Below are 14,780 nucleotides of genomic sequence, written 5' to 3' on the forward strand. Positions count from 1 at the left end.
CTCCTGTGTATAAAATATCACTGATCATGATTCCATACCAAGTTGACTCAAATTGATACAGTGCATTTCATCAATGCTCTTTACATTGATGCACATCTAGTTTCGGCATTGTTGGGTGAGATAGACTCAACATAATGGGCCTTTCCATTATCCAACCACTCTATCTAATGGCAATGCTGTACATGTACAGTTTTTGAAATTAATTTTCTCGCCTAATGAAATAACAAGTCCCCTTTGACATTTGGTAAACAGCCACAAAATAACGTGGCGCATTATTACTGTCGAAAGTTATTTGGTTAATCGTGGTAAAACATTGTGTTAGTTAATATAGCATAGTTGGACTCTCTCGTGATTATTGTTTAGAGCAGCCTCGTGCATCTATATAACGATTCTGAAAAAAAACGTCACTATAAAGACCTTGAATATAAATTGAGAATGCAGTCCATGCACAGAATGTACAGTAAAGTCTGTGCAGTAAATTAGTGTGCAAGTTTGTTTTGCAATAGATGAAGGTAAATTCTACTACAAACAAAGAAGCTATCGACAGTTTTGATGTCATTCGAGTTGAAGATTCAGTAGCTAATCTATCTGGATAAATTGTGTATTTGCTGAACTACTTTGGTATAAAACGTGTTCAACAAGCAAGAATTTGTAGAATGACCGTATCGAATTTGAACAGCGCCCATCTTTGATCTCTGAATAGCTAAATGTGGAAAAGCCGGATATGTGTAAATTCTAGCCAATGCTAACAAAGGCGGATCACCATGTACATTCATGTACACATGATGTATACATATTCTAGATCAATTCACATGAAATAGGAACGGCTACAGTGTGTTAAGGTCGTGTTGGCTAGGCCAGACATGTGACCGCTTTTAAATATCCCCTCTGGCCGTATAGAGAGACCGGTGAATGGTTATTGTGCGCTCCCCTGGAGCCATGGGTGCAGATGGGGACCCTTCCCCCTGGTCATGGCTTACCTCCTCAGTAAACTCCGCAACCCATGATCTTCTCCCATTGCAATTTTTTTGGGTCAGGATCATAATTGTTGTTGTATTAATGGTCACAACACACCTAAAATTCATAAGAAATGCGTCATTGTTGGTATTTTTTAAGCATTGTCAACATCAGCACGCTGAATTTTTGCAGCGTATTGTCTAAAGTGCCGGCAAGTCACACTACTTCAAAATTGTCAATGGCTGATTTATTCAGAGTAGCCGAAATAAAGCGTGAAGGTATGAACAATTTGTAAAAAAATGCTCCACTGAAACTAACCTTGAACCTGTTGAGGTTTTCGTGAGTTCAAATGGTTTGGTCATTGAGAATAAGACAAAGTTCTGCGATTTGAAAATTTGCATCGGAATTTACCGGAAGTGATACATATGTACATAATGCAGGATGAACTTGCCAAAGCTTTTACTAAATCTTTAAGGGCATAGGACAATGAAAGGCTCCTCGTCTGTGAGTTTCCAACCTAATGGGTAGCCATCTGAATCAACAAGAAAGAGTAAAACACTTGACTTGGATGTCAAACTAGATAGAAAAACAGAGTAAAATCACAAAGGTGTGGTGACATCTTGTTGTTGATGCACAGTGTGTCCCGAAAAAAGTGTGACGCGATTAAAAATGAGTTGATCATTAGCATTTGAGCAGGAGTATCGAGGTTGCTTATAATGTGTGTGTGGTCAAAAAACAGCTTTTTGTCCTAAAGTAAGGAGGAGATGAAGAAAAAGTTTACTGTCTAGGTTTGGGAAAATGAATCTCAAACTTTTTTTTGTGTGTTTGTAGTGCTTTCCGTGGCTTTAGCTTTTGGAAAGTTCCTGACTTGTCTCTTTTGACTGATGTTCAGGTATCGCTTAAAAAGTGACCAAATCCGCAGACATCCTACTTGTGACTTTGTCCTAAAACATGTAAAAAGACCATTGTAGGATGAATAAAAGTTCTAATCATAAAACACTGGAATCTCTTTCCATGCAACATGGTCGGGATGATATTGGGTCTTTTCAAGAATGCTTTTAGAGATTTCCTGTTCTCTTGAGGTCAAAATATGAAGGTCATCTCTCAAGGGGAAGTCGACGCTTGAACTCTTTGTCAAATCTGTCCCCCATAGTTACAAAGCCTTTGAGCCAGCCATGTCCCCGTTTCATCACAGGGGTCCCACGAACCGAACAGGTTTTCAATTTTACATCTAAGTTAGTATTATTTCCTCTGATTACCCAAGACCACCAATTCTTTAACTCGTGATTGCACTTTCCCACCCAGAGCCTGCGGATGGGGACTTTTTGTTCCTCACTGTGTTATTATAACACCAGTGCAGCAAACTCGACATTTTGCTATCTTAACCATTGTGGGAAAGAAAATGTCGTTTCAATTACGCGGCATATTGGTGTAGAATCCCCCAAGGAAGTACTTGAACTTTTCATATCCAGTTGGTAGAAAATTGCAAATTTTTCTCGATTTCATCAAAAATTTTCGCATATCAAACGTACAGAATGCCCTATTCTCTTCACTGCAGTGATATGAATATTTCGAGCTGCCGCATAACGGTAAAAATCCAGCTGTTGTAATTCCTTGCGTGACATTTTGCAGGAAGTGCACAGATCCAGTCATAGCCTTCCTCTTGTTTGCTCAGTGACTATAAAAACTGTTGCCTCAGCGAGCAGTTGTTGCTTGTCCAATTTGCCATATCTATTTGCTAGTTGAATCATAACTTGTTTGCATCGGGGGCCCCCGTTAGGCGTATGACGCTATCTCTCTACGCGGAACACCAGCTTGACAAACGGCTTGCCTGTCAAGATCGCAGGATAAGACAGTAGCAGCAAATCAATTTGGCGCTTATACGCCGAGCACTCTTTTGAAAGCGACTCGGCCTGAGCTTCCTTTCAACATTATTGACTTTCAAATCCCTGGGTGTCTTGCTTATTTGGAAAACGCATGCAATTTCTCCATAGATTCCATCTGAGTTTGTCTGTGTTAAACTTGGCGTCTAGATCTTTTCCGCCTTCAATTCCCGCTGGACCCATCAGCATATTGCCAACTTCTCCAACTCATGATTTCACGATTCGATGTTGTTGTTTGTTCCTCTGGGGAATTGTTATGAACGCGAATGTCTATCTTTTCTTCTTGGTTGTTTCTGGTGGCACTGGCCTGTTGAATCCAACATGGCCGCCGCGGTCAGCCGAAACCAAACAGACGTGTCTGAAATGCTGCAGGGTCCTCCAGAGGCGTACATCGAAGATGAACCAAGGTCACTGAGAGGGGACAGAGTATTGAGAACTCCTGATGATAATTGCAACAGCGCGTCGCCCCAACAATATTTCTCAGGGTCTATTTGACATTGGCAGATTTATCACTTCTCTATTGGTTATTTGGTGCAAGAAGTTTCGTGTTGACAAACTTGATAAATCGATAGACATCACCTGTAGCTATTAGCAGTTGCACCCTTAACTTGCTGGCGTCAATAAACTTGGTACGGCTGCAGGGATATAAGCTGGGCAATGTCAGCTCTTCACTTTGCCAAATTAACCCCTTTTCTCTTCAGGTTGTTTTAGAGTAAACTTCGACGTCCTTGTCAGTGATTCATGAGATGTAACTCTTTCGGTTTAGTGTGTTAGTCCAGAAACTACTTCACTTTCTACCAATGTTTGTAAATTTCGTGACCGAGTTTTCAAATTTTCTCTACGCTTTCTCATTTTAGATGGAGCCCTCCGGAGCCTGCCTGAAAGCGGTTATGAAGATGATGTACTGTCCCCATTGCCGAGGTCTTCCCAATGTCAAGCCATGTAACAATTATTGTCTCAACATTATGAAGGGTTGCCTCGCATTCCAAACTGAGCTCAACACAGAATGGAATCATTACATTGGTGAGTACACCACTTTAGTAAAATCATTCCTTTTGTTAGTTCAAATGATGCAATTTCAGCTATGCATTAGTGCAATAACGATTAAACTGTGACTCTTTTCAGGGAAAATGGGTCGAATTATGGTACATTGTGAAAAAGTTGTCCCATATGTATGGAAATCAAGATAAAAAGTGCAATAAAAGTGGGCATTGTTTTTATTATTGTGTACAGAAGAAAAAAAATGTTGATAAATCGAGTGCAGCAACTTGATAATTTTCAGTATTGTGTTGTAAAACCAGACGGACAATCTATGTTATTACCAGGTCAATGGGATGGTCTTTTCAGTACTTGTACATAACATAGTTCCCCAATTGCAATGGATTGCACTGCTGTGTCAGGTCATTATTTTTCTAATTCGACTTCTCTGGCCAAACTTATTGCTTTATTGCTTTCTTGTGATGGCCAGGATTTATCATGCGGTCGAAATGAGTCGGTGGTCATCTTGCAAAATGCCACTCCACTCTATCCTTGCCGTATATGCTAGCTAATGTTGAACTAAGAAAACGCTCCCAGTTGCTTACGAGTAGCCTACACAAGCTCCTCCAAGAAAACACCCCCCTTCACCGTTGATTACATCCCGCTACACGCACGCTATCGAACGTAGCAAGCAAATCGGCCTGTCATTAGTAATCTACGGAGGTCAGTAATTGTAATTAGCGACGATCGATTCGTGCTGACGGATCCTAATGCTAGCATAATGGCTGAAAAGCCGATAACTAAATACATAACCAATGACAACGGAGTTAAGTGCTTTGTGGGTCGAATGCTACTATCAGGATACGAATGGAAACACCTGACTATGGGATGGATGATGTGGATGAAGGTGGCAAATGTTTGGCTTGAGCGTTATCACTTTTAGATTTTCATTCGAACTACATGTATTTCAAAGATATTGCCTTGGAATTTGATCGAAACGACCACGAAATTTGGTAACCTTACACTGGGTACTATTGGTACAAAAGCTGGTGCCTTTGACAAATGAAAGCACTGCAGCTCTGAAAGTGATGGAAAAAACTCCACAAAACTCAACTGCCGGTGGTTTATTTGGGTCAGAAAACATGAGTTGTACAATTTACAAAAAGCATTATAGGGGGCGTATTTCTAAAATGGTTACAAAGTTTGGCTGCTTCTAAGCACAAAGAACTGCTTGTGCACAACCAGATTCTATCCTTTCCCCCAAATATATTCAGATGACCTTCAATGATATTTGCAAAAACCACCACGAGCGGCCCAAGGCATAACTCGGGGCCATGTTCGACAATCTAAAACTGTTCTAGGTCAGGTCTTACAACCAGAATTAGTAATTCACGAGGCCCATTCAAACTCAGATAATGTATTTTCACGAAACTTGAGGAAGTAGGTGGGATGTGAGCACACCCATTCCGGTGGATTCACCACCTATGTACCATTGGAACCACCAGGGGGCCATAATTGGAATTTTTTCACCAGGAATTCACCTACAGAAGCTACGAACATCGCAGATTGATTTGGACTAAGCCTGAACAGTCATCCATCGGAAGGATTCAATTTGTGTGGGAATGAGTTCTTTCCACGCAGTCATTTCTATATTGGTAGCTCTGCACTCACATTTTTGCAATCTGACTACCATTTTAAGTGAAATTTCGTCAAAGTTTTGTTCTTCAGCACTTTACTTGTACAACGGTCTCAAAGCGCTTACATTCATTTGTCTCTTGAGCTATGTTGCAAGTGGAAACATACATACATGTAGACAAGTAAGCTGATTTATTGGAGAATGTTAGATATTTATTGCATAAATCGATCTTTAGGGTCGATAACCCTACTCTTCAATTCAGCGAAGAGTCAGAAATACGTTTAAAGGAAAACCTATTATAGGTTAATGACATTGTCCATCTTGACATACTGAACAAAATGTTTGCACGAAAACCATCGCGTGTAAAAAACGATTATCGATTCCAGAAAATCCTATCTTCTTGTTAACATCAATAATGGGTTCCACTTAATGTGTACCCTGCCCCCTGGTGAGTTTGATAGGAGTTACATGTTAGCGTCTATTGTCTGTAGTGCACCACAATGCCTACTCTATGACAACAATATTGAAAGATTTATCGTCAAACGTATCGGTGGAGGCTAAATATAGTTTTATTAACGTCACATATTGGGGATAGTCGCTTCATGTTGCGCTTATATCAGGTGTTCATCATGTGGGGGTATATCCCAAGTTATGACATCACAAAATCTGCGTAGGAGATTCCCATGAAATCGAAGCGCACTACATCTGATATTTCAAATCATGTTGCGTCACAATGAAGAATGTATGATGTTGACAATTTTAGTTAAGTGAAGTTTAACACATTGAAATGCACAACGTATGCACACAGTTTTCTTGCAACTTGGCGTGAAATTACTAGACTTGACGTCGACGTACTCTGTTGACTGGGTATTGATGAATTATGGGTGTTTTGATATGGTGTTCCCGAGCATGTCTGGTTGATCAATAAAAATGATTTCACCCATTTGGCGTACATCTACATACATTACTGCACAATATTTAACAGGTTTTCTCGCTAACCGAACGTGGAATCGACAAAGTATTGACAGAGTACACGTCTGATCGATGTCGAATGATGGAACGCACTGCTACGCATCATTTAATGTGGCGTGGATGTGCGCTGTTCCGACAATCGCCTCATCCCCTCTGCTGTGAATAATTTACTCAGAGGATTCCCTTGAATTAATCATTGTTCAATAAAGGAATCAATCAATAATCATTATCTGATTATCAAGATTGGGATGGTCTAGTCTTTAAATAGATATTACTTAATTGTTTTTAATAGACAACATTTTTATGTGGTTAAGTTTGATATTGTTTATGAAAAGGATAACTCATAAGAAAGCCTATCACTAACAATTTCTTGATAGAATGAATCTCAGTCAAAATCTTCTGGACAACTTTTGCTCAATTCAAAATTAATCTCATAAGATAATATTGATAAATCTCATGTGTATTTCTTCATATATATTGAATGCGACAAGTAACTCTGACCAATAAGATCTATGTTTCCTGTCAATTTTTTCCGTTGGCAGAAAATCGATCCGGTATGTCAATAAGTGTTCCATGGCGAAGGTACTTCTGTTATGTACACGAGTACAATTACCGTTAATCGATATGGACTGACTCCCCTTATATGGAATTTCTTCAAATGCGATGGGGGGGGGGGGGCTTCTCAGGGAGAGGATTTGATGCTTGTGCTTGTGGTCTTGAAATAATTGTATCTGCGCTATAATTGTACCTACCTGCCCTACTGGATTTTAGGTTGTAAGGCAAATAAAGTCAAAGGTTTTATAATTTGGTCAAATAAAGCTAATTTAGATTTTCAGTGTTCCTGATAGAATACTATCCCGTCATATGGTACCCTTTCTAGAATTTTCGCCCAGAATTACAAAAGTGTCTGTTCTCAAACTTAGAATTCATTACACTTCTTATGAAAATAAACAAATTTTGAGGTGGCCCCATTTTCCATCCATTGTTCGACATCATCACGACCTGTCAATAACTTGCTATTGATAACGATCCATTATTGACGAGAAGGTATCGAGTAGCTCGCCGTCTTTGAAATCAAACGAGGCGTTAATTGCTGGTGAATTGTTTCGAACCCCTTCATTCAATTACACACTTCTTATGCGCGGTAAATGATCGATTTTATAACAAAGGATGTATTTTTTTCATGGAAAATTTTTTCATATTCTTCAAATGTGCTTCACTGGATCTGTAGAGGGGTGTTGGATGTCTTTGTCAATGGGTCAGTTTTGAAAAGAGTGATTTCCCAGGTGATGGGAGGACCTGAGGACAAGGTTGTGACTTTGTCTTCTGAAAATTTGGGAAAATTCTGTAGGCCTATGTTCTGATAATGATGCTGAATCTGATGTACTGTAGACTGCTAAAGATTCGTGGACCTTTTAATTTTGCGGATTTCGTGAACAACAATTTGCAGAAAAATATTTTCAATTGGAAAAACCTAAAGGACATTTCATAATCCGCAAAATGAAAAATTCTGAAAGTGTAGGTTTTTTTCCACCAAAATTTTGCAATTAGTTGTATGGGCAATTCCTTGGGCATTGACCTTTGTAAACTGTGTATGTTGCACCTTCTATCCCCCCCCCCCCCGGATCCCCTGGGTAAGATTACGTCTCCTGATACTCATGCGCCACACCCAGAGCATATCGACAGCAAGGATGTAGAATTCCACCACACAGAATCAATGCTTAGTCCGCATTAGATATCACGACCTACCATGACTACAGTATAGATCAGAGATACTTATATCCGAACAAAATTATCCTAGAGTGTAGCGATGTCATACCTTCTTGAACCATGTTTCGTGTACGTTACTAGCATCACTGCAAAGATTTTCTGGGACACATTTGTTGGGGTGGTTTGTATTAAATCGTTTCATCCCAAATTGAACCTGAATGTATGTACACTAGATACATGTATGTATTATTAACACTCCTGTTAAGGTTCTTCAATGGCTGAACCTTATAATATTGAATATTCATAACATATATGTTGACGTGTGAAGGGGCTCTTGATGTCTCCGCAGAACAGTTAGGATGCGTCAAGAAATGCTCGAGCAATATTATGTTACAGTTACTCTGATACAGCATACAAGACTGTCCTATTCATCTTTTGCCCGCAACCTTGGAAAACCGTCAACATTTGATCACAAAGTTCTCCGAAGTTGGGGAATAAAAGACGCTCTACTTGCACAACCAGGCCCTGGTTGTGATAAGACTAAAAAAACAGCGGTCTTCTATATCTGAAGTGTTATGGTGTTCCCCTGGTTCCCTGACAAAGTCTAGACTCAATAATATGTTTCATGCTAAGATTGCTAGAAATCTAAGTACATTAATAAGTCACCCTAATAAGAAAAGTAGAAGGAGTCCTGATCAACTTGATTGGAAAGCAAAACTGGTTTCTTGTGTTTCTTCAGTATTCGACTAAGCCGCTCCGAGGTGTGTAGTGGAATGATGGTTTTCTCCACGGGACATTGAAATAATTAGTGCACGAAGTTTACATGTCTCCATCTTGCATGCGAACCTGAAATCCTAGCCACGAACCAGGTGTAAACGAAGAAAGAAAACAAAATTTACAAACAAAATGTTGAAGTGGAAGAAATCCTTTTTTTTCTGTACTTGGGTGTGATGTTGTCTTTCAAGTGCAGTGAACTGGTGGAGTCTATCATAATGATGGAATGCAGGAACTCCTGTGTATTGTTCACTGCTGGGTTGTAACTTTGAGACACAACTGTACATAAATGTCATCAGTTGGCAGTTCGAAACATATTTTCTTTCCGATTTTGACCAAAAAATTCAAAAATTTGTTTTGTGTGTTTTCAGATGCCATGATGCTGCTTGCCGAGAGACTCGAGGGTCCTTTTAACATCGAGTCAGTGGTCGACCCCATCAATGTCAAAATCTCCGAAGCCATTATGAATTTCCAGGAGCACAGTGGCGAAGTTTCTTCCAAGGTTTGTAGAATTTATAATTTTCTCCGACGCCTGGGCTAATCAGCCCAAATATTTGTATAGTCGATCAGAGTCTGATCATTTTTGGTGCGAGGCGATTCTTGCAATTGCCAACACTTTTCATCGCGATCGCTGGGAACCAATCATTCAATATTAATTAATTGAAATTCATTTAGGTTACATTTGCTGTGATTTGCAATCGACTGGCCTGTCGCCAACCAGAAACCAGGCAATTTGTATTATGTTGATGTGAAATATTGCTCCAATCGTACTTCTGATTTGTGGCTTTCATGGGCAATATTTGATGGTGAACTCAAAGTTAATATACCGATAAATTATTGGTTATGGCCCCATTGGGTGCTGCATATATGGGATAAATGGAGTTATGCGTCCATATATGAAATTTCTCCCATGTTGGCGCTTATCTTGAGGTGGTTTTTGCATCATAGTTGAAACTGCCGCTTAGTGGCGTTCCACAACCATGCAGTTAATCAGTTTTAGTCCGAGTTTCTTTGCCTCTGTGGTGCAGAGCTAGAAACGGTATTGATACATAGTCTTAAAGGGGTAAGCCGTTGGTACATGTATTTAATCGTGGGCCAGGAAAATAGAAATTGCAACTACATGTATACACAATGCCATAGTGCATTTATCTTGCATGCAAATTTGCTGAAACCTCATAAAGATTGTACATGTCTTTGTATATTTGTCTACACAACGGCAATGTTGAACTTCATTTCATATTCAGTGCGTATTTACGTAGTTGGGTATTTTCAAATTCAATTACAAATTAAAAATTTGCCGTAGGCCTTTAGGTGTGAATGAAGAAGACCATACCTAAACTTCATTCCTAGGATCTCAAGTTCAGCAATCCAGGTGGCAGCACTAGGCAGAACAAAATATCATCAACAGCAACACTGATTTCATTTTTGTGTTCAAATGACCTTTAAATATCTACAGATTTGATTACCGACACATTTGGCTCCAACTCCACTTTAAATTGCACTTAGATAGAACAAAGGAAATCTCATGGGCTCGTGAAATGAACATATCTCAATTGAATTAACAGTTAAAGGAAGTAAAAGTTGAAATGTACTATTGACATTGAATTATCTCGGTGTTTCCTTGTTAAAAAATCGGTCCAGTGTAAGTTGGTCCGAATTATGTATGCATTGCTTATAAATTGTTGTAAGGAATGCACATGTAATCCAAGTAAGGTTGGGGTGATATGGACTGACATGAGTCGCTCCCATACCGACTCTTTCAACACATTCATCATCTTACCTGGCAGGCAAGGAGAAACAAAACCGCCAAGAATTTCCCTTCCAAATTGCCCTCAGCCTCAGGGCATCCCTGTGTCTAATAACATACAATAGAACCTCCCTTAGCAGACACTTCTCTATTAAGGACACTAGTTTTGGTCCCAAATTGGTACTTTCCATTCAATTTGACCTCTCTAATCAGGACACCTCACTATTAAGGACCACACTATTGCAGTCTTGTGGGCGTCCTTAATAGATATGATTCTACTGTATGTCTGTTACTCCCCTTCGTGTTAAATCACCTCTAATTGGTCTGCTTGGGCAAATAAAGAAAAAGCTTGTCATGTTGCAGTAATGAGCATACGAAATTGTTACAAACAGCTATCTGTTTATGAAAAGATAGATCATAACTTTAAACAAAGCAGGACTTGGTCATGTTGCAGTAATGAGCATACGAAATTGTTACAAACAGCTATCTGTTTATGAAAAGATAGATCATAACTTTAAACAAAGCAGGACTTGGTCTATTAAAACATGACATCAAGACATGGATGGTAGAATGCTCCTATCAAGATTGATCTATACTCTATACTATCATACAGAGTTTGCTTTGGAGGAGGAATGTTTCAATGGACTTTAGGTCAGAACGGTTTGTTCAAGAAATGCCTTAATAGTTATTCTATTTCTCTTTGAGTTAACCCTTTCATGCAAAAAAGTTGCTTTTCTTCGAGTTACAGGTCTTCTTTAAGAAATTTAAATTCAAAGTTTAATTGTTATTTCATTTCTCTTTGGAGTTAACCCTTTCATGCAAAAAGATTTTTTCATGTTTTACAGTACTGATACAGTACTTCCAATAACATTTAATGATTTCCGGCCAATTTCCGGTTTTCCGGCCAATAGTCATGTGATCACCCTTTCTCCACCATGTAAACACCTCCTAACCAAAAGGTCATGTCCGCCCAACCAATGTACAGACATACACAATGTACATCTCAGGTATTTCCCCCGTGGGTAAATTCACCAATCGTTTATCGATAATTATGCCAATCGGTTTCGACTTTGATCCATCTCGATTCTCACGTTCGTCAAATTCGGATAGCCGTGCTAATGAAATAGCATAACGTATCATTTGTCGTAGGGATCCACCCATTGTATAGGTGCAACCCCAAACCTAGCCTCTTTAGATCAATCTGATTTATCGGTTTTCGATAACGAGTCGAATTTTCTGACGTCTCTTGTCTTAATATGGTGATTTTTGTTCGACATTTTCATTTGGCTGATCTTTGTACATTTCACTTTCTGTTAACCAAAGAATTGCCTGTATTTTATAATAATTTACTCTTTAACAAACTCTGGCACATTTGTCAAGTTTGATAGAAACGGAAAGAAAGACCTAGATTTTTACAATTCCTCAAATCGTTCAGAATGTAAACAAACAGAAAACAAACCAATTAAAAAGAATCAGAAAAAGATATTGATGTTGCATCCTTCGGAATTCGGAAATATCATATTTGTTTGCCATTTTTTTATGCGCTCTGTGAACTCTCGTCGTTTGACCCCAAACCATATAAGGGAAATCCACAACTAAATCTTGAAGCTTTACTTAAAACTGCTTTTATCTAAATGTTTCCGCCTTTGATAAAACTTTTCAGGTTCTCAAAAACCAGTTGCCTGCTGCAAAGTGGCTGTACTTTAGTGTGCAACTGCAAAATTTCCACAAGAAAAAGATGTTTGTAGGATGGCACAGGCTATAAACTGCACTCTGTAATTCAACACAAAGCTTTGCTAACCACTTGGCTAAGAATTCCTTATCATTATTCTTAATCAAGCAATATTGGGATTAGCTGAAATATTATATGCAGCATGAGTCTGGAGAGCATCACAAAATTGTTGCCAACTGTCTCTAAAGAATATTGGTGCCGAGATTGAACGCTGTCAGTGATGCACAGTAATACACTGCAATGGAACTGGGTCCCAGGCTCCAGTGTAAAGAAAATGCAGAATTATATGAAATAATTGGGTGGATTGTGGCTAAATTTAGTATTGGGAATGGAATCTTCGTTAATACCCGAGATTTGAGGTACTCCGAGCTAGGTTCTGGTTCTTGTTACCAGCTAATTATTGAGATCTTGGGATTATTGTATAGAGGATTAGGAATTTGTGGCTATTTATCTTAGTGATTGGTTGGGGGGGGGGGGCAGAATGTGTATGGTAAACAGTGGTAACTAGGGGAACAGAACAGAGCCCAGATTGTTGGAATCCTTGTATAAGACAATCAATTCTCTCACGCTCGTTATCGTAAATCCCATTTATGGCTTGGCATCACCTTACGTCCCCACATCAACCACGAGTATCGCTTTCAAATATTCTTAATACCGCTTTACCCTTTCATTCTACCTCTCCAATCCATATATGGTCATGTTACGCCATGATACTTTGGCGTGATAAAGTAAATTGTCGAGCGTGACCTTTACGAAATTTCACGACAACTTGACACAACGCAGAGGAAAATGTAGCGCAAATTATATGAAAAGTACAAATATCTCCCAAAAACTTGGAACATACTTCAATTTCTGTTTCACCTTGAGTTGACATCCTTTTTGATGGAGATATGCATTGTGTCGTGTACTGAATGTACAGCAAGATCTGACAAATGTTAATTGACGTCAGCGCGTTCTAAGTACGAGGCAATCAACTTAATGGAGGATAGTATAACCTGATTCTCGTGCGTGACTATTTTTATCTCCGAGCAGAGTTTATCGTCAAGTCATTATCATCAACTGAACCTGTGCAATATCATTTTATTTAGGCGATGTTTGGGCGTGAATGAAGTAGTTGTTTCTGGAAATTGGAAAATGTTGCTGCAAGATCTGTGGCCTTGTATTGACATCTTGCGATACCTAGTGCTGCCACCTAGGCTAAGAAATGTGAACTATTTCATCAATTTTTTGTCTTCTAACCTAATAGCTGCCTCATCTTGTTACTTTCAAATCCTCAAGATCGTCTTTCCCTTATGTCTTTTCAGGTTTTTGCCGGTTGTGGCCAACCTCGTCTCCAGGGCCGAAGAAGACGCGACGCCGCCCCTAAGAATCAAGACGACTATTCCTTCGGCTTCAACTATCGTAACAAGGACTATGTGCGCCCGACGACGGCCGCTGGAACGAGTCTCGACCGTCTCGTTAAGGACATCAAGGGCAAGGTGAAGCTTGCTCGAGGATTCTGGTCCAATATTTCGTACTCTATTTGCAACGACGAGAAAGTATCTGCACCTCCAAGTAACGAGAAGGATTGCTGGAACGGTCTCGGAAAGGCAAAGTACGTATTTGGACAAATCGCCTTTTTATCACAGGGTTTCTCAAAAAAATTAAATCCAAATTTATCAAAGAGAACACATGATCACGGAACATATTCCACGTACAAGTGGGAGTTGTTTTGACGTACTGTGAGATGGGAAAGACCTCTATTGACGACTTTGTGTAACCTTACCTACCTTGCTGCTGCCTATAACAGTTTGGATTCTCATACCAGGGCTTAGACCACTTATTTCCTTATACTAACCTAACCTTGTCAATTTCTTGCAGATACATGCCAGAGATCATGAAAGACGGCATCATGAATCAAGTCAACAACCCCGAAGTTGAAATAGACGTGACAAAGCCAAACAGTCTTATCAACCAACAAATCCTACAGATGAGATTGGTGACGAGTCGGTTAAAGAACGCTTATAATGGTCTCGATGTGGACTGGATTGATACAGGTAATTTCTTTTAAAAAGACCAAACCGATAAAAAAATTAAGAAGTAAGGTGAGACAATGAGTACCTGCAGTATTATGATGTCTGTTCCTTTAACTAAGGCCACTGCTCTCTTGCGCAAAAAAATTCAAAACACGATTTCATATCATCATCACATATCTTCAACTCTTGATCTTTCACCAAATATGCTCGTAAAATAACACAGTTGGGTTGACATTGTTTCAGTAAGTTAGAAATGAAGGGTCTACAGTCCTAGTCACAAATGACATCCATCCTGCTTCGTGTCCGTGACGCGTGAATTACGCGCCGAGTTGCACGTCAATGACGCATCAGTGACACACGCTTTATCTCTCTATGT

At 39.4% G+C, this 14,780-nt stretch overlaps 1 protein-coding gene across 1 annotated transcript in view; it reads left to right on the forward strand.

Annotated features, from left to right (window-relative positions):
* LOC135495190 (glypican-6-like) overlaps positions 1 to 14,780 on the forward strand; it is a 54,543-nt gene that overhangs the window by 30,173 nt on the left and 9,590 nt on the right. Inside the window, exons 4-7 of the mRNA XM_064783677.1 lie at positions 3,698 to 3,863; positions 9,282 to 9,412; positions 13,694 to 13,983; positions 14,250 to 14,425. Of these exons, the coding sequence (XP_064639747.1) occupies positions 3,698 to 3,863; positions 9,282 to 9,412; positions 13,694 to 13,983; positions 14,250 to 14,425 (763 nt within the window). The remainder of the gene's footprint in view (positions 1 to 3,697; positions 3,864 to 9,281; positions 9,413 to 13,693; positions 13,984 to 14,249; positions 14,426 to 14,780) is intronic.

Source organism: Lineus longissimus, chromosome 10, assembly GCF_910592395.1.
Source record: "Lineus longissimus chromosome 10, tnLinLong1.2, whole genome shotgun sequence".
NCBI classification, from domain to species: domain Eukaryota; kingdom Metazoa; phylum Nemertea; class Pilidiophora; order Heteronemertea; family Lineidae; genus Lineus; species Lineus longissimus.